Source organism: Phoenix dactylifera, chromosome 8 (assembly GCF_051530095.1).
Source record: "Phoenix dactylifera cultivar Ajwa chromosome 8, Ajwa_hap1_PhDact_Kaust_v1.1, whole genome shotgun sequence".
Lineage (NCBI taxonomy): Eukaryota > Viridiplantae > Streptophyta > Magnoliopsida > Arecales > Arecaceae > Phoenix > Phoenix dactylifera.
Window position 1 is genome coordinate 31,164,762 of NC_143197.1, and position 22,668 is coordinate 31,187,429.

The 22,668-nt window shown below is 42.7% G+C and overlaps 1 protein-coding gene and 1 pseudogene across 1 annotated transcript; one reads left to right on the forward strand and one right to left on the reverse strand.

The window, feature by feature from the left end:
* The first annotated feature begins 1,125 nt into the window (after nt 1-1,125).
* LOC103702821 (calcium-transporting ATPase 1, endoplasmic reticulum-type-like) lies at nt 1,126-9,373 on the forward strand. Its single transcript, XM_008785392.6, has 8 exons — nt 1,126-3,011; nt 3,528-3,597; nt 3,708-3,829; nt 3,961-4,239; nt 4,346-4,723; nt 5,833-5,942; nt 7,622-7,850; nt 8,275-9,373. Exons 1-8 carry the CDS (start codon nt 1,593-1,595, stop codon nt 8,851-8,853), a joined length of 3,186 nt encoding a protein of 1,061 aa, XP_008783614.4. The 5' UTR covers nt 1,126-1,592; the 3' UTR covers nt 8,854-9,373.
* A 2,115-nt stretch (nt 9,374-11,488) lies between these two features.
* LOC149753078 (chalcone--flavanone isomerase-like) lies at nt 11,489-12,664 on the reverse strand (annotated as a pseudogene).
* Nucleotides 12,665-22,668: the final 10,004 nt, after the last annotated feature.

A 22,668-nucleotide genomic window follows, 5' to 3' on the forward strand; every position in this document is an offset into this window, starting at 1 on the left:
TCGAGCTCGGTAATAGATGAAAAAAGAGCACTATTAGAGTTAATTCTGGAGGGCGGTTATTTTTATTTTTATCATTTTATTATAGCATACGGTCTATGGAGTTTCCTTCTTTTCTATGTTTCTGTCGTAGTCAAAGCATAACATTCTTCCGTCTATATTCTGCACGCACCTCACAGTCTACCCTTGATATTTAGACCTTGATATTGTGCCACATCTCTTCTGAATGTGGTTTTAATCGAGTTTTTCATGATATCATCACAAATTCTATATTTATTTCGAGAAATTTTGTAAATTAATTATTAATTAAAGCACTCGAATCATGCAGATATTTTTCATAAAAAGAGAAAGATCCTTATGCTCCATGAGGATATCATGATTGCTCGATCATTCAAAAATATTTGTCATTTATATTTTAACATAAAAACATGAATCTTTGGCCGCTACACCACACTTGTCTTATGGTGATTGTGTAAGATAAAAGATTTTGATTCATGAGAGTATTTCAAACTATTATTGCTATTATATCAAAAATATTTATGAAGCATGCTATCAGCATTAAATTATTTTTATACTAATTTAGATTTGATAGTGTAGGACCAAGCGTTGGTTTATAAAAAAAGAAATAATTAATAGCGCTGATTTAGGTTTACTAAAAAATAAGACGGCATAAACAATAGCCTCATAGAAAATAAAGATAGTGTGATACATAATTTAAAATATTTATGACATTGATATAAATTTGATATGATGAAACTGCATATAAATACTCCCCATAGATTTTGATCAAAATTATAAACGGGCAACTTTTTCACTGTTTTTTTAATTGGGCTTATTCTATTATCTTTCTTTACTTAATACATCAACCAAATTGAAGACCAGCATTCTACGTCCAATTGTTACCAAAATTACAATAGAAAGAGAACTATACGCCCTCACATCCATTTTAATATTAAATCAAAACTTGCAATTTTTTTCTTCTGTTTACACCAATTTTTAGAGGTAGAAAAGGAAAAAAAAAGAAGATATATATTCTTCACTTAGAAATATGGATTAAATAATGAATGTCAATAAGATATATCGTCCAAGATCAAGATGACCATGGTCATCCATGCCTCAACCTATATTTAATAATATTTAATAATAAATATTATTAATATGCATGCTTCCTCAATATCACGGGGGCGAAGCTTCGAGGAAGGAGTCCCTCCAGGTCCTCCTCTCCTTCGGCCCTTCCAGGGGGCACTCTCGTCTCACGGATCCCAATAAGCGACAGCTCCCGTTAAAGGGCTTCTTCTCCTCCTCCTCTCGTCCACCCTTCCTCCAACACAAGAAGCCAGCCGCCGAGACACCGAGGGAGTCGCCTCGAAATCGCTTGATTTCGGGCTACAAAATCCTAATAAATCCCTCCTTCTCCCCGTCCCTTCTTCTTTTCTCTCCGACCGTCCGACGGCTTTGTTGTTCTCTTCCACCAATCCACGCTGCTAGGGTTTTCCTACAACATCTCCGCAGTCCGTAGAATTGGAGGGACGATTTGTTTTTTCCCCGTACTTTTCTGTTTTTCCTGCAAGATTTTAGATCAAAAAGCGATCTTGATGGGCAAAGGGGGGCAGAATCATGGGACGAGATTTGGCGGAGAGCCTATCTCCCGGCCCTCGCCTTCAAATTTTCCGGCTTGGGCTCGAAGCGTGGCGGAATGCGAGGCGGAGTTCAAAGTCTCGGCGGACGGCGGGCTCCGCTCCGACGAGGTACGGCGGCGCCGCGAGGTCTACGGGTTGAACGAGCTCGAGAAGCACCCCGGGCCCTCGATCTGGCAGCTGGTCCTCGGGCAGTTCGAGGACACTCTCGTCCGGATCCTCCTCGTCGCCGCCGTCGTCTCCTTCGTCCTCGCCTGGTACGACGGCGACGAGGGCGGCGAGATGGGGATCACCGCCTTCGTCGAGCCCCTGGTCATCTTTCTCATCCTCATCGTGAATGCTGTGGTCGGGGTCTGGCAGGAGAACAACGCCGAGAAGGCCCTCGAAGCTTTGAAGGAGATCCAGTCGGAGCATGCCAAGGTGAAGAGGGACGGGATATGGGTCCCCAATCTTCCGGCCAAGGAGCTGGTCCCCGGCGATATCGTGGGGCTCAAGGTCGGGGACAAGGTCCCGGCCGACATGCGAGTCTTGTACCTCATAAGCTCCACTCTCAGGGTAGAGCAGGGGTCGCTGACAGGGGAGAGTGCCGCAGTGAACAAGACCAACAAACGGGTGGATTCGGAAGACACCGATATCCAAGGAAAAGAATGCGTGGTCTTTGCTGGTACCACCGTCGTGAATGGGAGCTGTGTTTGTTTGGTCACGCAGACTGGAATGAACACTGAAATCGGCAAAATACACTCCCAAATTCACGAAGCTTCCCAAAGCGAAGATGAGACACCGCTGAAGAAGAAACTGAATGAGTTTGGCGAGGCCCTTACTGCTATAATCGGGGTGATCTGTGTGTTGGTTTGGCTGATCAACGTGAAGTACTTCTTGACTTGGGAGTATGTCGATGGCTGGCCGAGGAATCTCAAGTTTTCTTTCGAGAAGTGCACCTACTATTTTGAGATTGCGGTGGCTCTGGCTGTTGCTGCGATCCCGGAGGGTCTGCCGGCGGTGATAACGACTTGCTTGGCGCTGGGTACTCGAAAGATGGCGCAGAAGAATGCACTGGTACGGAAGCTGCCGAGTGTTGAGACTCTCGGGTGCACGACGGTGATCTGCTCCGACAAGACTGGTACGCTGACAACGAACCAGATGTCGGCGGTAAGGCTGGTGGCGATGGGTCGCCGGACCAATATGTGCAGGAGCTTCAAAGTTGATGGTACAACATATGATCCTCGTGATGGGAAGATTCATGATTGGCCGGCCGGCAACATGGATGAGAATCTTCAGATGATTGCGAAGATAGCTGCTGTTTGCAATGATGCAAGTATTGCACATTCAGTTCATCAGTTCGTTGCCAGTGGAATGCCCACGGAGGCGGCTTTAAAGGTAAAAATTCTTTAGTTTGCATTCTTCCTCATATTAACATCTGTTTACCATTTTCTCCTTCAAGGAAGAAACCTATACTGGATCAAAATGGAGATCTTTTGATAGTCTGCAGCAGAAAATGTCTTGAAAACCGATATTCTTCTGTTCTACCCTGATAGTATGGACTGGTTGTTCTTCATCAATTGACCATGCTAGCATTCTCCCGTATTAGTAATGTTTCGACTCAGTAAGAAGATCTTTAAGTTCAACTTCCATGCTTTCCATGAATATATGGTATTTTTTTAGTTTCTAATTCTTCATATTTGATTATTCAACCATAAAATGAAATAATTATTCCAGGAGAAGTATCCAGAGAATTATGTAGTTCATGTTTTTAGTTCTTCAAAGTATGCAATATCCTTCTTGTCATTTTGATGTAGACTTTGTATGGATAGGATGCACTTATCATTACTTCCATTATCTAATTTTGTTTTCTGTAGTGGGAACAAATTACAATTTACTTTAATACATTACCAGGTCCTGGTTGAGAAAATGGGACTTCCAGGAGGGTCTGCCGCTTCATCTTTAGATTGTTCTGAGATGTTACGTATGTCTGAATGCCTCAAAACTGTTTTTAATATTTACATTTGTTTCTCATTAGCATACATCTGCATGAAAGCCTATTTGTAAGAATTTGCTTATTTTTAACTTCTTAAGGATGCTGTCAATGGTGGAATGGGATTGCAAAGAGGATAGCAACTCTTGAGTTTGACCGCACACGAAAATCTATGAGTGTCATTGTGAAATCACCATCAGGAAGCAATTCCTTACTTGTGAAGGTACCGCCATTTTCCCTGTTTATTATAACGTAGGATTTCTATATGAATTTTTGCATTCTCATGTAGTTTCCACATCATGCTTCAAAACTTAAAAATCTGGTTTGCTAATAATTTAATGTTCATCATGGCAGGGAGCTGTAGAAAATTTGTTAGAAAGGAGTGCTTTTATACAGTTGCTGGATGGTTCTGTTGTACAGCTAGATGAAAGTACGAAAGGCCTTATTTTAGAAGTCCTTCGTGACATGTCATCCAATGCTTTGCGCTGTTTGGGTTTTGCATACAAGGATGATCTTTCTGAATTTGCAACATATGATGGTGAAGATCATCCTGCTCATAGGATTTTGCTTGATCCATCTAATTACTCATCAATTGAGAGGGACCTTATCTTTGCTGGCTTGGTTGGATTGAGGGTGAGATAAGCTGTGCTCATTTCACAATTGAACGAGCATTTCCACATAACTACCTTATCTATTTTTCTATAAATGTATCATCTATTGTTCTCCTCTGTCATCATAGGATCCCCCTCGAGAAGAGGTTCACAAAGCAATTGAGGACTGTAGAGCAGCTGGTATTCGGGTCATGGTAATAACAGGTGATAACAAAGAAACAGCAGAAGCAATTTGCCACGAAATAGGTGTTTTTAGGCCTGAAGAGGACATTAGCTTGAAAAGCTTCACAGGGAAAGAATTTATGTCTCTTCCTGATAAAAAAATTCAATTGAGGCAAAGAGGTGGACTTCTATTCTCGAGGGCTGAACCAAAGCACAAACAAGAAATTGTGAGATTGCTTAAAGAAGATGGCGAGGTGGTTGCGATGACAGGTGATGGGGTGAATGATGCCCCTGCTCTGAAGTTGGCTGATATTGGTATTGCCATGGGCATTGCTGGTACTGAGGTGTGTTTTTCTTCGCCTTCATCTTTTGCCTGCTTTTTGGGTATGATGTCAGTGATTTTTTGTTTTCTTTTGCCACATTTAAGGCTTGTTATTCAATCAGCATCTAGGTGAAAATTTTGCTCTGTTTGCTTACACACGATTACCCTACTTTGATGTTTCACTGTCATCAGAAGAGGTGTATGTGTGGTAACTTAGCTGGTCACATTATGACTAATTCTGTGGCAGAGCTGCATTTCAATGTACATCATGAAAAGGCTCCTTCCATTGTTAAGGTTGCTGGACTTGCATTGCTGCTCCCATGTGTGGTATCACTGATCTTGGACAGTTATTAAAGAGTGTCTTGGGGGATCCAATTTGAATTTTGAGAAGGGATGGCCTTAGTTGATCACGAGTGATGATTGGGTATTTGGAATGAAGGTCGTAGGAGGTCAAATTTGAGCTAAGGGTGTTGGGGAACCAAGTTGAACCGAGCTTTGCTTGACTTGGGCCAGAAATCCCAAATGCATTTTCTTTCTTTCCGACTCAGCTTGGCTGCATTGCTTTTTCTCGACGCAAGTTTATTTGTTTTATGTATTCATCCTGATTGCTAACATTTCTTTCATATTTTCAAAATTCTTTCATCTAAATTTGTCTTAAGCTATCTAACCATGCCCAACATCCCGCTACCAGATCATTTTGTTGGAAATTGAAACCCCAATTTCAGAACTGGATTTGTAGTTCAGAATCAAAGAAATTTCATGTTTGCTAGAAAATTCTGATGAACTGTGCATCGGTTGGGCTAAAAGGAGTCATGAGTTTTCTTTTTTTGTAAATTCATCTTGCAACAACAGAGTGATTATTGGCAAGTATCAGGACTAGCAAGGGTGGAAATTTTAAATGATCATGCTGCATAATGAATGATATGCAAGCCTGCAGTGGCTGGTTGTACTGCCACTATGGCTCTTTGAATAGACTGATTTTGGCCATATTGTATTTACGATGCCAATCTTTGCTGCAGAATATAAGTTGTAACGTATATCAAAACAGTAGTGGAAAATCTCCTTAACAATTATAAAAAAAAAAAAGTCACGTAACACCTACTTAAACAGTTCACCTTGTCCTTTTACCAGGTTGCTAAGGAAGCTTCAGACATGGTGTTAGCAGATGATAATTTCAATACAATAGTTACTGCTGTTGGTGAAGGAAGATCCATCTACAACAATATGAAGGCCTTTATAAGGTTTTGCCCCCCTTCATTTTTGAGTCTATGCGACCTTTTCGCCTACCTTTGCTAGTCATTTGTCTGATTGAGATTATATCTTTTTCTGACCACAGTATTTTGACTGAATCTCAGAATTGACCTTTGTATAAAACCTTATGAATAACTTAGGAAGTGCTTCTGAATTGGACTTCAACCTTAATAGTGCATTGTGGCTTGATTTTGGTCATACCATAATCTTGGTCCATTATAGTTTTGACATTGAAACATCGATTATATATCTTGAGTGGATTTTTTTTTTTTAATGTGACTACTGAATGTGTGCAAAAAAAGATAGCATATTGACTGAACTTCTGTTTTACACCAAAGCATTCTTCATGACTAATTTGCAAAACTTTTCCTTTTCTTTCCTGTGGAAGCAATTAACGCTAGCCATATAGAGATGCTAGCAGCTGCACTCTAAATTCAACCCATTGAAGGGACTAGACTAGTACTGAATTATCATCCAAAATAATGTTTCTGTTATGCAATAATCAGCAAAGTGCAATACTAATGCTTATGAAGCCTCCAGCTGTGACAGGTTAACTAACCTGCTATTGCAGGTCAAAGAAGTGGGTTATCAGAAAGACAGGATTGGAATTGAGGAACTTCTTCCACATTTATATTTCATATCCAAAGAATGTTTTTTCATTCTAGCATGCTCATTCTTTTCTTCTAATTAATAAGACATTTTAGCCTATTTTTCTGGATATCCAAATTACCATCTTGATAAGATTGCTCATTGCACCTCTGTTTAATGGGCAATGCACTCCAGTTGATATAAAAGGAACATTTTTATTCTGGTACTTTAAGACATGACATTGGCATTCTTGGATAACTTTCCCGGTATGATTTCAGTTGCACCTTATGGGGAAAACATCAACACTTTTAGATGATAATTCAAGGTGATCTAATCTAGTAATAACTGGTTTTAAACATGTGGTTTGCACCTGCCTAATACCATTATAGGATCAGGGATGCCTTGGCTCCATTTTCCTGTTACATTCTGACCAATTGCAATGTCTGTATAAAATCGGGACAAATATCTTGATTCAGGGTGTTGCTCCATAACTGAGGCCATCTTGAAGGATCGGTCTTTGGTCATTGCTGTTGGTTGTATTGGTTGGAAGTTGATTACTGTTGTGAAGTAAAAGTTGCTCAATTTTTTTCTTTAGCGGTCAAAAAGAATTATATAGTAAGAAGTAATGCTACAGACAGATGGAGATTTACAAATAAGCTGAAAGATGCAGCAAACTCTTAGAAACTGTAAATTTTGCAGGCAAGAATTTGATGGATTGTGAACACTATCCTCAAGATTAGTTCAGGAAGGTAGATCTTCAAATTTCAGGGCAAGTGGTACCGTCTGTTGCAATTTGCTAAGATATTATTCAGTATGTCTGGAGACATGGTTCGAAAGATCTCATAACTGCACCTGTTGATTCCCATATGCTGTCTAGGAAGTGTATTTCTTTTCCCAAGAGAGCTACTACCACATATTTGACTTTGAAATATTTTTATCTTGGTTATGGTCATTAAGGGGTTCGTCATAGTACCTGATATTACTCTTGTTTACTAAATCTTTTCTTGATTTGTTATACTGCTGATATTATAATACTTATGATGTAGTGCTGAACATTTATTATTTTTTTTTGTCGCTGCAGGTACATGATCTCCTCCAATATTGGTGAAGTTGCCTCTATTTTCCTAACAGCGGCTTTGGGTATCCCTGAAGGGCTAATCCCAGTACAACTTTTGTGGGTCAATCTCGTCACAGATGGCCCACCTGCAACTGCTTTGGGCTTTAACCCCCCAGATAAATATATCATGAAGAAACCTCCTAGGAAAAGTGATGATTCATTGATCAGTGCATGGATCTTATTCCGTTATTTGGTAAATTGCTCTCTGCTCTCTTTTTTTCACCATAGATTGATTTGTGCACATGTTCGTACATTCTGCTCCTCCATTCAACTCGTAGTATCTTCTTTTTCTCCATGGGTAGATGCATGTAATTAGTCATATATAAAACCAACCTGCGTAATTTAAGTTTACTAGCTCTTATTGAAGAGAATACAAGTTTACTAGCAGATTGCATTTGATGGGCCTATATGACATGATAATAATTTCTTTCTTACCAATTTTGTTAAGCAGGAAGATTAGAATTTTCTTGTGTCTTCAGAGATGCCATGTAACACCTCTGACTTATTGTTTGTTTAGCTGTTCGGAAACATATGGCTTTGACTTTGAAATGGTTCTAACTTCTGAGCCGAAAAAAAGGGACGTCAACTGACCACCTCTTTTTTCACTCCATATTCAGGTCATTGGGCTTTATGTTGGGATTGCTACTGTTGGTGTTTTCATCATATGGTACACACATGTATCTTTCATGGGAATTGACTTGAGTGGCGACGGCCACACCCTTGTCACCTATTCCCAGCTTTCCAACTGGGGCCAATGCTCATCCTGGGAGGGCTTCAAGGCCAACCCTTTCACTGCTGGAACTAGGCTTTTTTCCTTTGATGCCAACCCCTGCGACTATTTTCAGACTGGTAAAGTGAAGGCAACAACCCTTTCACTGTCAGTCTTGGTGGCCATCGAGATGTTCAACTCGCTCAATGCTTTGTCGGAAGATGGGAGCCTCCTGAGCATGCCTCCTTGGGTCAATCCATGGCTTCTTCTGGCAATGTCCGTCTCATTTGGGTTGCATTTTCTGATTCTATATGTACCGTTCCTTGCTCAAGTGTTTGGAATTGTGCCGCTTAATTTCAATGAATGGCTCTTAGTGTTAGTGGTGGCTTTCCCTGTAATCCTCATTGATGAGGTTCTCAAGTTTGTGGGACGGTATACAAGCTCATCCAATGTCGGAAGATTGTCTCCAAAGCACAAGGATGACTAATGCCCGGTCTGGGAGGACGGATACCACCAATAGTAACACATCTTCAATATTATCATGGTGCATCCACGGATTATATGGGCAAAAATCTTTTTTCACAAACTTTCTTTCTTTAATTCAGCATCAAGAGCCATCTTCCGACCTCGACAAAACAGAGGCAAGAATGGAGAATCGAGAAGGAGTTTCAGTTATTGCATTTAAAGGATCCAATTCGTTTCTCTGTTTCTCTGATTTTAAAAAGCTTTTATTATTTCGGTGATTGATTGGATCTTAGCTCTGTTCTTCTCTGTCTTCTTCTTGTTGTGGCCTTTATCTTCCTTGTATATGGCTTCATTCACGGTTAGCAAAAAAAATAAATAATAAAGGATGGGGGAGGGGAAGAGTGCACGCTGTTGCATGGTTTATACGTCACTTTAGATCTTAAACAGTTTCATGCGGTGTATATTCGAGTACTTAGGTCCTAACTTGTAAATGCTGGTTATCAATTGGAGAAATGGACTTATCATCCGTTATTGCCCTCTTATTTGCTCTATTTCTGCTGGATTTTCTTAAACGAAGCAATCTTGAGGTGATATCAACTGCTCCATAATTTTATTTTACATACTGACATCGAAGTAGTGAGATTCTTTTCATTTAGTATTTGTCAGATTATGCGCGAGATTCCAACTTGTGTGCTAAATTTTCTGATTGTCAATGTGCTGTGGCTTTCATTTTCCATGCCCAACAATTTATGTGCCGTTCAACAATGGAATGTCCAATGATTATTTTGTTTTCTAGGTGCATGGTTCATGTTTTTTAAGAGAAGTCAACTAATGGGAAAATTTTCTGTATCATTCCCAGAAAATATCTAAAATTGAAAGAAACTCAAGACTCATTCTGAATGGTTCAGTAACTCGATACAAAAATTAAAAATATTTTGATAATTTTTTTAAAAAAATAATTTTTAAAAAAATACATTTGCATAAAAGAAATTATAGCTCTAACGAATGCATGACCTGTTGTCTGGTGATTCGTAATCATGTATCTAAATTTTCAGATTCCATCTTATGCCGATATGAGATGGCACCGATCCCCTACCAATACCTATTTTGCAGCGCCCGGAAATTCTTTTGAGTTCCATGGTTCTAGCAAATGAAGAGAGAAATCAGATGGTTCTGGCAAAACGAAGAGAGAAATCGCAACAAAGAAATACTAACAGATAAGTTCCTCTTTTCGATCTTTAGGAACGTTTACAGGGATACTTTTTACTGTTTCTCTGGAAGAGGAGAGGAGCAATAGGTATTATGCAAAGGATGGAAAAGAGAGAACATATGGCAGATTCCGTTGAGCAGCTACGCACAGCAACTGACAAATCTTCTTCATGAGGAGCATGACACCAGCAAGCTTCTTCACTGACCAATTCAGAGGTAGCAGCTGCACCTGCCAAACCCCTGCAACTTGCCCCTTTGAAAGACTGATGCTGTGATCAAGTGAAAGTTACCTTCTGATGGATAGCCCCTGTGAAGTATCTGGTTGTCCCCTTGTCATAGCATACCTTTTACTGTTCACCTAAACTTTTCTTTGGCTGCTCATAGCATTGCAAAATGTCCAATAATTAGATAAACTAGCACCTTCTTGGTCCAAGGTTGAACTTCTCGTAGAAGATTTAGGAGACTGAAACATGACATGCATCTCTAGGTTTATTAAACTAATAGGAGAGAGAAAGCTCTGAGCTCTCCAGTAAAAAATCTAAAGAATATTATATAAAAATTTACCATCACATATCGGCTAACAGCCATATCATCCTTAAATTTAGGTTACGTCATCTGATTAGTTATGAGAGAGATTGAAAACGGGCAATCCAGGCTTTAGAAAAATTCTCCATACCACATCAATTAAGAGCCAGATCGGATTAGTTGCGAAATAAATTAAAAACGAGCGATCCAAACTCTCAAATCTAAACTAGGAAGATTGTAAATGGCACTAAAAATTGATAGCTATTTAATGAATTGTTTGTAGCAATCTACTCAAGTCTAAATGAGAATTATTGTAAAATAATTTAAATTTGGTATTGAAAATCATAAGCCATTTAATAGGAAATTGCATTTGAATTTGAATTTTTTTTCCAGTAACCTAGAAGGAAAAGGAAAAAAAAACTATTTTGTTGGCCATTTATCTTATCTAATACAAGTAATAATTGTTGGTATTTTTTGTGACAATATGGCCCATCCTTATGTAAAAGTGAACTCTAAATCCTAAAAGCTCACACATTCTCCAATTTCTAAAGTCTCCTTCGATTTTTTCGTCTCCCACCACTTCCTAGCATGGCGGCCAGAATCCCTTTCCGGCGTGCACCACGACGACGATCAAATTCTCCTCTCCAACTTGACTAGGGCCGCCATGGCAATCGAACTCTCTTCCCTAGCCATCGCCACTAAGCCGCCACTTCCTAGTAAGTAACACATTTTTCTCTTGGTCCATATCGCCTACATCTCCCATTGTTGATTTGTTGGATCATACACCTTGGCAGCCTACAGTATGACAGCATGCAAATAAGGGGAGGCGATAGCATAGAGAAGGGTTCATGCAGGTCTTGGTTATTTTTTTAAAAAAATTATCTTTTCAGAAATTTCATTTCTTATTGAATTAGCATTGTCTTATTATTAGATTTTTTTTTCTTAAGCCTTTAGTTTTATCCTTTACTCCTTACTTTTTTTAAAAAAATAATATTTAATTTATGCTGTCTTCCCTGCATCACCAAAAAAATTCTCGATGTATAATTTAGGCGTCATGTAAAACCACATCATCTACAATTTTATAACTTCAATAATTAGGTTCCAACTGGTTATTAGAAGTATGCTTTTTGACAATACCTATGGTTCTTAGAAAACTCAAAATAGAATTTCACATATGAAATACCAAATACCAGAAACCAAAATAGACCTTCATTAGTAGTTCATCTGATAACAAGATTGATAACTAAATTGGACTCTTTGATAATCATTGTTTATAGAAATATACAGAAAAAAAAAAAAGAGAATCGAATAGAGCTTCAGTTGGTATTTCAAAGAATGTAATACATAGAAAAAAAAAGGAGAAAAATTCTTCTATGTTACTAATTGTAGCATAAAAACAAAAAACAAAACAAATAATAGCTTTGAAATCTTATTTTCTTTTATTTTCCCATGCATGGCCGGGATATTTTACCAGTTCCTCCTTATATGCATGAAGGAGACAATTTATTTCATAAGATACTGCAACAAATGACTACCTAGTACTATATCGGAATCATGCGCTCACGATTACCGTTTCGCCAGCTTCTCCATGTCATAGGATTCCTTTAAGATCTCCGACAGTCGCATTGCCAAACTTCTCTTTGCTTCAGGGGAGACCCCATGCTCTCCTATTATGGTCTCCAGCATCGTTTCCCAGCTTTAGGAATCGACTCGTCCTTCGAAAACGCAATTTGAAAAACAGGAGAACACATAAAGAGGAGATGAGTAATATCAACCATGTTAATAATAGAACAGCCAGAAGGAGACGTGATAAAGTAGAGTACTGACGGTGAGAGAGCCAGAAGGAGAGTGTGTGAAGAGGATGGAGGAGCCATGACCGAATGTCTCGGCCTTAAAGGCCTCTTAATGATGCAGTTCTCGGCCACCTTCTCCGAATACTGCAGGCCGGTCAGTGGCTGGATCATGACCACTCCTACCAGTGAACTTCTCGAAAGGATCTGTCTCCATGGAAGCAAAGGCACCGAGGCGTCAACCACCCTGGTATAGGCTTGGGGACGAATGGTAAACTTACTAGTAATGATTGAAAAATTAGCATAGAATTACAACATCATGAATCGGACGTAATTGCGTCGCTTAAAACGGTGGTAATGATCATTACTGTATGCCTACTTATGCTTAAATGAAAATTGAGTTTTGAATTAATGGTTTACATCACTTCCATATTCTTTCAACTCGGGCACCATGCGCCCACTGTTTTTTTTGTTTTCACTTCCCTATTCCTTCCATCCAATTGATACACTCCACCAAAACCACGTCAATAAAGCTATTCACAGCCAAATACTTCCCTGACTCATCCTCGATGTTTTGGGAAAAATCGACAAAATTGAGAAAGCATTTCATAACATGATTGAATTCTTTTTCTTTTAAATAGCATTACTATGAATATAAAATGACTTCTGCGAATCTTGATGTGCACCTGTCAAGCAGATTTCAAAACTGGTCAATCAAAAGTTTTCAAATCACTCACGCTAAGTCTACAGTGATTCTACTGAAATCATAAAGGATGGTCACAGATCTTAATCATGATTCATGGTTCATGGCTGATGTAAATCGCCCTTATTTGGCAACCAACGGAATCGATGACCATATAGAACTGCACGTAGTTGTAGACAGGTACGACCACACAGCGCCATTTAACCATTAGAGCACACTTTCTGGGAGAGTCGCCTCAAATAATCTCTACAAATTCTCACTCACAATTCACAAACCTAGGTACGGCAGGCTCAATCAAATTGCATATAGAGAGAACAAATCCAACACAACGTCAGCTCTAGTGAATCATGCGGGGACTAAGGTCCCACAGGCCGCCGGTCAACTCATGACCCAATCCATCCGCATCTCAACGAAAGCAATTCATCACTTCTATTTATTTCCTTTTTTTTTCTTTTTTTTATTTAATAACCCCGAAAAAAGGTTAAACTAGAACACATCATGGCTTAATCCTCTAGGATATAAAAATTGCATCAGTCTCCACCACATAGCTAATATTGAAGCACATAGGGCCAGAAATTACACCATTCATCAAGTGCTCATCTCGGTAATTGGGCCACAAAAACACGTGCCAGTGATTGACATGGTGCACTGCCATATGGCGCATGTAATATAAGATATAATTTCTCCATAGCAGCAGGGTCTGAGAGTAGGTGGGCAGGCATTCAAACAGGAGAAATTATTCTCTGGACCCGACTTACCAGAATGGGTTGGAAACATGGATCAAATACCCGCCAATTATCAAATTACTTAAGATCATCTACCCACAATGGGACCATATTCAATTTAATCCGAACCAAGAAGCGGATGGAGCTGTAATTTGACCTACAAAGGCGTGGACTGTAATGTACGATGACAGGTAGGTGGATTATGCTGGCCTGAATCTAATTGGGCGCCGATGACAGGTGGATTAGGCTGACCTGAATCCAAGTGGGCCGCCGAAGCTAAGGCGCCTACAAGGTTGGATTTGTACCAACTTTTGGCATGACAATTTTTTTTTTTTTTTTTTTTTTTTTTTTTGCTTTGACGGGTTGTTCAGACAACACGTGTCCGAATACATCCAAGAAAGTCAAAATACATAATCTCACGAAGTGCCAATGGCAGCTCCCTCTCTCCTGCCCACAGGGCGTATCCTGAGTGGTGGGCCGCGTATGCAGCCACCCAGTCGGCCGCCCCGTTGGCCTCTTTGAATACATGCGTGGCTTGAAAGGCCGCGCCATCCCTCACCATCATCCCGATGTCCCGGATCAGAGGATGGTCTGTGCTCTCACCACTCGTTCCCTTCCGGATCCACCCAATAACTGTAGCCGAATCGCCCTCCAGGATGATCGAGCTAGCCCGCAGCACCTGCCGCGCGTGGCGAAGACCTGCCCAGGTAGCTCGCAACTCCGCCCCTGGAACTGATATGTCGAACAACTGGCAACCGCCTGCTGCCACTACCCTGGAATGAGGGTCCCGTATAACGAAGCCTGCCCCGCCTCGCGTACCTCCATCCAACACCGACCCGTCAAAGTTGACCTTAAGGAAACTCGGGGGTGGGGGCTCCCAGGTGAAAAACACCGTCCGAGGAGCTGCCTGAGCAGAGAAGGAACCCCAGGTGTCCCGAGCTATCAAAGGTATATCTGAAGGGATGGTGAGTCTGGGCTCCATCGCCAGTGCACGAGCAGACTCCGCAACAAACCTCGGCGACATCCTGCGCTCGCTGAAAATACGAGCGTTCCTTGCCAGCCAGATCTGATGGGCTGTGCAAGTCGCTCTGATGGCCTCCTGATGTGTCCCGGGACTGGCCAGCCACTGTCGTATCATCTGAAGGAAGAATCTCCTCTCCCGCCACGCCACCTCCGGGATACCTGTCCACTGCCATGTCGCCCTCGCCCAAGTGCACCGAAATAGTACATGGTCCACAGACTCGTCTACGCCGCAAGCCCCGCACTCCGCAGGGATCCCCAAACCACGCCTCCTCAGCACTGCACTCGTCGGAAGGCGATCCCACATCACCTTCCACAAAAAGAGAGCTGCCCTCGGGTGGAGCCCGGACCTCCATATCCAGGTGTAGTCTGGTCCCCGCTCATGCTCCTGCTGGATAACTCGTGACAGATCACCCAACCTGACACTGGCCCTGCATGAGGTGCCCCATACCCGGACGTCTGGCCCCTCGCATCCTGGTACTGGGAGGGAGCGAATCCTCTCAGCAAGATGTGCCCCGAACAACTGATGGAGTCTGATCTCATCCCACTCTATCCTCCCTGGTGCTAGGAGGTCGCATACCCGGTGCCCCTCAGCTGCCTCAGTATCCACCATCGTCGGCCAGTATCTCAAAGGAAGGGTATCCACCCACGGATCACAAATCACATCGATGCTCCGTCCATCGCCTATCAGCCACCTGGTGTTAGCCAACACAGTCGGCAAGTACCTCCCGATCTCCCGCCACATAAAGGAGGTTCGGCGGCCACTCCGTGCCACCTCAGAGCCCCCTCGGCCATATCTGGCTGCCATCACCCGGCTCCAGAGCCCCTGTGGCTCCAACAAAAAACGGGCTGCGTGTCGAGCGACAAGGGCCTCACGCCTCTCCAAGAGGGACTGTACTCCCAGACCGCCCTCACTGATAGGAAGACAGACCTGCTCCCAGGCCACCAGATGTACCCCATGGCCCCCACCATGAGACCCCCACAAGAAACTCCTGAGGAGACGTTCAATCTTCAACAGGGTCGTCTTTGGGATCACAGTGTTGGCCATAAGGTATACCGGCATGGATCCTAACACCGATCTGACTAGTGTCAGTCGCCCCATCATGGATAGAGATGATGCCCGCCATCCCTCCAGCCTGCTCTCGACCCGCTGTACCAACCTCGAGCACTGTGCCACCCGTAGTCTCCGGCCTGTGATGGGGACTCCCAAGTAGACCAGTGTCCCCTCCTGCTCTGGTATCTGCAAAATCCGCCTGATCTCCTGTCTGACTCTGCTCTCCGTGCTAGGGCTGAACTGAATGGCTGACTTCATGAAGTTCACTCTCTGGCCGGACGCCGCACAGTAATCTGCCAGCACCCTGCGAAGAACCCGTGCATCAGAGATCCGCGCCCTAGACAAAAGAAGACAATCGTCAGCAAAGAGTAAGTGAGAGATGGGTCCCGCCCCCGGAGCTGGAACATAGGCCTCTAGCTCCTGGCGAGTGCACGCACTCTGCAAAGCACGGGACAAGATGTCAGAACAAATAATGAATAAGTAAGGGGATAAGGGACATCCCTGCCGCAACCCCATGGTGGACTCGAAGAAAGCTGACGGTGTGCCATTGACCAAGATAGAGAACTTTGGCCCCTGGACACACCCTAGGACCCATCCGATCCATCGCCTATGGAAGCCATAGGCCTCCAGTGCTCTCCGAAGAAAACTCCACCTGATCCTGTCATACGCTCTCTCCATATCCAGCTTGATTGCCATCAAGCTACGCCGCTTCGGTGCTCGCTGAAGGTCCCACATCATCTCTTGGGCCAACATAACATTTTGGGAGATGTTCCTCCCCGCTACAAAGGCCCCCTGCTCTTGGCTGATGATGCCCGACAGTAGGGGCTTCATCCTGCCTACCATAATCCTTGCCACAACCTTATACAAGGTAGTGCACAAACTAATGGGCCTGAAGTGACCCGGCTCTACCGCCTCCTGGCGCTTCGGGATGAGCGTAATGAATGTGGCCTTCCAGTCCTCAGGCATGGCTGCCTGAGTAAAGAAACACTGCACAGCCTCAACCACTGCTCCCCGAATGATGCCCCAATATCTTCGAAAAAAGAACGGGGGGAACCCATCGGGTCCCGGAGCCTTATCTGCCGCCAGAGCCCAGACTGCGTCCTGCACCTCCTGTGCCGACACCGGCCGAACCAAGGTCGTGTTCTCGTCATCATCAATACCCACATCAACCCTCAGAGGGTGGTCGCCATCATCAGGGCCTCCATCTTCCGTCCATCTAGTGCGGAAAAAATCAAGTAAGACCTGTCTGACGGCAAGCTCACCCTCCACCCGGTGTCCAGACCCATTACGCAATGAGTGGATCATGCTCCGCTGTCTCCGGATAACCGTCGTCCGATGGAAAAACCTAGTGTTGCGATCACCCTCGCGTACCCACTGGACCCGAGACTTCTGTCGCCAGAATATCTCATGCTGTCGTAGTAAGGAGTGGTGAGTCGCTAGAAGCCCCCGAAGGTCGGTCATGTCCCCCTCCGGGAGTTCACCTCCTAGGTCTTCTCTCCTCTGCAGTTCAATAATCGCAGTCTCCACCCCATCCAATCTTCGAAAAATATCGCCCACTACCTCGCGATTCCAGCGGCGAAGCCGACGTTTGGTCATCTCGAGTTTGCGTGAGACTCGTTGCATCGTATTCCCCCGCACCGGGACACGCCACGCATCGCGAATAATGTCCCAAGACTGAGGGTACGATAGCCAAATCTTCTCAAAACGGAAGGGGCTATGATGGCAAGGTCCCGATGAGGTGGAGATCAGCAAGGGACAGTGGTCCGATGCAATCCGGGGTAAATGACTCACTCGGCTAGTAGGGAATCGAAGGATCCAGTCTGGGGACGCAAAGGCCCTATCTAACCGCTCCCAAACCCTAGCACTGCCAGATTGATTGTTACACCAGGTAAACCGCGGTCCCGAGAAGCCTAGGTCCACCAGTCCGTTCCGCACTACAAAGTCGCGAAACTCCCTCCTATCGACTCTATCCGTGAATGCTGCACCTCCCCTCTTGTCACTAGCACTCTGGATGCAATTGAAGTCACCAACTAACATCGTCGGGATACCCTGGGCGGCCAGGTCAGTGATCTCCTGCCAGAGGGCTCTCCTAACCCCGTGATCCGTGCTCGCGTACACACCACACAACACCCACGGATCACCACAGGGTTCCGATACTACCATGACTACCTGTTGAGAGCAGTTGTGGAAGACATCAATCGTCGCCACCCCTCGCCTCCACAGGACCAAAAGGCCACCAGACAGCCCCTGGGAATCGACTGCATAGGTCTCCCAGTCCCTCCCCAGGCGCCGCCTCAGTCTACCAAGCCCATCGCCAGATAACCGTGTCTCGCAAAGAAAACAGATATCTGGACAGTGGATCTGTGCTAGCCGCTTAAAGGAAGACATGAAGGCCGGCTTGGCCGCCCCCCTACAATTCCAAGCTAGAACCTTCATGGGTCACAACCGCGTGGTCGGCCACAGACTCATCCTCCCCCCGGGCCTCGGGAGCTACCTCAGACTGGCGGCCTAAGTCGTCCTGCTGCTCTACCTCAACGCATACACCTGATGCGTCGCGCATGACTGCCGCCCTGATGAGTCGCACGACAGCTAGGTGATCCCCCTCTGCACTACCAGCCGTAGCTATGACCCGGTGGTAGTCGCCACTGTCACCAACGTCCATGGGTCCCTCACGGGCCCCTCCGAATGGCACCCCTATCGCACCCTGCAGACACGGCCCAGGGTGCCCGCCAACCTCGGGCCCACCGAGGGCAGCCTCCATACCCAAGGCTGGGGTCGGAGAGCCAAATCGGAACACCCCATCTGGGCCTCTCCCAGGGCCCTCGTGTTCGTCCCAGGATCGCAGCTCTCCCAGCACGTCCCGCATGAGGAGGGTCTGACCTACTGGTAGGGGGGTATCCCGCTCTGAGACCAGCCCCTGACAAGGTGGACAGTATTGGAAAGGGCCTACTGATGCCCCGGGGTCCGAGAGCAGCTCACTCTGGGCCTGCGGGTCTCGCTCGACCTGGGCCCCCAGACCAGGGGCCAACTGCGCTCGTGGGCCCCCCTCAGACTGGGCCTGTGGGCCCCCCTCAGACTGGGCATGACAACTTTGCAGTGTCTAAATTGAACCACAATATGGACCTCGGATCAACCAGAGAGTCAAGTTTATTCGCCAAACTCGGATTGGTATGTAAAATTTATAACATGGGTTTTCCTTAACCCCAATTTCTGTTGGAGACTAACCAGGTGCTGTTACAAGAAGAATGCAAATGTATGGCACCAGAACTTATTGTCCTGTTACAACTACGAGTATGCAGGAAGGAGATAGCATTCAGAAAAAAAAAAAAAAAAAAAAAAAAAAAGGTAGATGTGTGAGCAAGCAAATGAGCTCCCAATTTGGTACTGCAAACTTTTGCTGGTTCTAGCAGCAGGTCCTTCAGACACATATTTGCCACAGATCACCTATTATGGAACAGTATATTTCAGTTCAAGGCCTAGATTCTGAGATATGGTTCTACTCCATCATGGTCTAATGAATATGACACTATCCTGACTCCACTAAACAGATAAAACTAATTGAATAGTTGATGATCCAGAGGAACAGTTCATCCCAAGTCAAGACATGATCATCTCTAATCTGATCCCAGTTACAATCCAGGTGCAAATTCATAGATGGAGGCTAACCTACGTTGAGCACTAACTAGATTCAATTGTAACAGCCTGCTCAACACCAACAAATCAAGGGAAGCAAGGCTTTAATAGAGTTAAAGCTAATCAGGCACCTGTATTAGAATAACAAACCTTATCCCGCCTACACAAGGAGCCCTTCTGAATACTTAGCTGTTGATCCCTAGACAGGGTCAAGTCTTCTGGGAATGCAGGAAAGAGCAATGAGAAATGACAGAAAGAACATGGATGAATATTAAGCTAACACCTATCACCAGCAGAAACTAAAAGACCTTTTCTTACCTTATCACATGATTCATTTTTACCAAGCACAATTTTACATTACTTTTCCCAAATCTTTCTTTCAATAAATTTGCAAATCCTTATAATGCCATCACCAAAACCACTCTAATTTGCTTTCAATCATATAAAGATCCTGAAAAAATTTTGCAATCTTCTCCAGCAACATCTGTTTCAAAGGTCATGGCATTCCCAAAAGATAGAAACAGGATGATAGAATCTCTACTAAGATTGCTAGATTCGTCGTGAAAGAATAGCAATTTTGCTAATTGAAACCGATTTGCCTGTAAGCTAGAGAATATTTGATTACTTCCTACTTCAAAATGATGTGGCATGTGTTGACAGGAAATAGCTTATTGCTGGTTTTGGCCACTATCAATCGTGATGAAACATTAGACATCCCAAAATAAATAAATAAATAAACTATAGGCTACCACTAGAAACAGAGAGAATAAATTTAGCAGAGGTCAAAATATATAAATGTAATGTACAATATATCTAAGAATTAAAGACAGGTCCAACATGTACACACAATAATATGCATAGAGTTGCTATTTGATATTAACTACATAAAAAATAGTTGTTGATAGTTTTATAAGAAAGTGGAAAAGCATCTTACATCACTTTAAATTTACTCCAGAAAGTCCCAGCTTATTTTGCTGGTTAAGTCCCTAGATGATTGTACAACAGACCTGGGTTCAAATCCCACCTACACCAGGGCTTGGGGGATTTGGGGAATTTGCAGGAGGGCTATCTCCCATTCTGTAGTCCCTTGCCTATGGGCCTTTTCCTATAGGAAAATAAAAAATTAAACAAAAAACTAAAGTTTTAATCATACATGAAAACACATACAACAATTATGTCAGATTATAGCAGAAGTAGGGTGCAGATTTGATCAACTTTTCCATTTAGGAGCTATCCTTCAATCTTTCTGCACTGCCACAGCAAATGCTGCTGGAGATGGTTGGTGAATAAATAAAGCAAATGAATGATTTTTAAACATCCACAATTTCTGAGCAGTTGACAACATAATGAAAAGAAGTCAAATCCATCAAACCAAGTATACCAACTAATGGTTAAATCATACTAATTGTGCTCTGTTATCAGCTCCATTGATTTCCTTTTTTTTCTCTTTTAATCCAGCAAAAACAATCAGGAGCATATCTTGACCATTCATTCCAACTGGAGACTCTTGCAATGGCTTTCCTCCTTTTTTTTACTTTTCTGCTTCCACTATCACTCAACCATCTTCTTGTGTCATGAATTACTATTACATCCTCTAAAATCGATTAGAGTTAACATGACACCCATTGTTATCGGTTATCAGATCTCTGGAGGCAAAAAAAAGTACATTTAGTGAAAGTGCAAATATGTCAGTTTCACCCAGTAGCTGAAGTATCTGTGCAATTCTTTTCCCAATCAAATCTCATCAATTTTTTTTCCACATCAAATGCTGTGCTTGGTGATAAAAGACACAAGAATGAATTTCAACATATTTAAACAACATAACAACAAGAACGGGATATATCTCTTCAAAGTTATCTCAGACCTCCACCTATTGTAGGTTTCATCTTCCAGATCTCTTCTATGCCACTTTCCTTACCTAATTATCAAACTGGGGCAGATTAAATAGTTCCTACTAAAATAGAATTCCTAATATTTCTAGGTTACAACTTACAAGATTATTCCATAACCTTCAAGCTGTGTACCAACAATTTGGATAAAACTACATTTGCCAATTGTTATGACTTAAACCAGTTTTTGCTAATCTGGATTAACCAAGCAGTTTCAATAAAAAAAAATTAATGATGTGGTTCCATCAAATCAATTTATTTTTTTTGATGATAAAGTTTTATTCATGATTTTTCCACTAATTTAGCTTTTGCAATGAACTGAAAGCTGCTTCTTGTACTCACAACATGGAGCAGTTCTAAGTATTAAATTTTTTAAGATCTCCCACAAGTTAATAAACAAATAGAACAAAATTATATAGTCCATGTCACAGATCATTAAAGTGCAAACTCAAACCACGAATCATAAGTGTCACATATTGCAGAGTTTGGTAGCAAATGGCGTAGAGGACTATGAAAACCAATAAGTGCAACAAAAGCTATGAAAGCTCTTAATCTCTAAAAGGGGAATAAAATGCTTTCTTCAAAAAGCACAGAAGCCTTTCCTCAAAAAAAAAAAAAGAAGTGCGGAAGCCCCTTTTATCACTGTTGTCTACAGATGCAATTTCAATCAAATCACCAATTGAAAGAAAAGTTCAATGGCTGTGCACGTGTCATGATGGTCTTTGGATGCTTGGTCTACAACCTTATAGGTTCTTTAACCCAAATATTCCCAGTAAGCGTCGCTTTTGTGCTAAGCACTATAGTCACATCCACAAACCACTGGGAGTAGACTATTTGACTATAACAGATGCATCAAACTTCTCCAGTTGAGGCATTTCACCAAACATATTTGTGCATGTAGTCCAAATTGCAATGGTGTTGATGTGCATGAATGATGGACAATCCTGTCGAACCTAATTACAAAATAAGAGGCAAGGCAGATCTAGAAGATAGTGTTTTGGAGCAGCCATATGTCAATTATGTTATGGCAAGCAGCAATACCACATCACATAGTTCAAATCTCTAAATGCATTTAGTCCAAAGTAGATTTTGTGATAAACTAAGAGAAGTAAAAAAACTGATTATTGGATTTCACATGTAGTATCAGGGATAAGATCTACAAATCAATGCTCAAATATTGAAAGAAAAAACATTTTTAATATCTATATAGTTCAAAAGAATGACTCTCCCTCTCGCGCACACACAACATTACAAAGAGAGTTGTAAAAGGTGCAAGCTACTAAACTCTA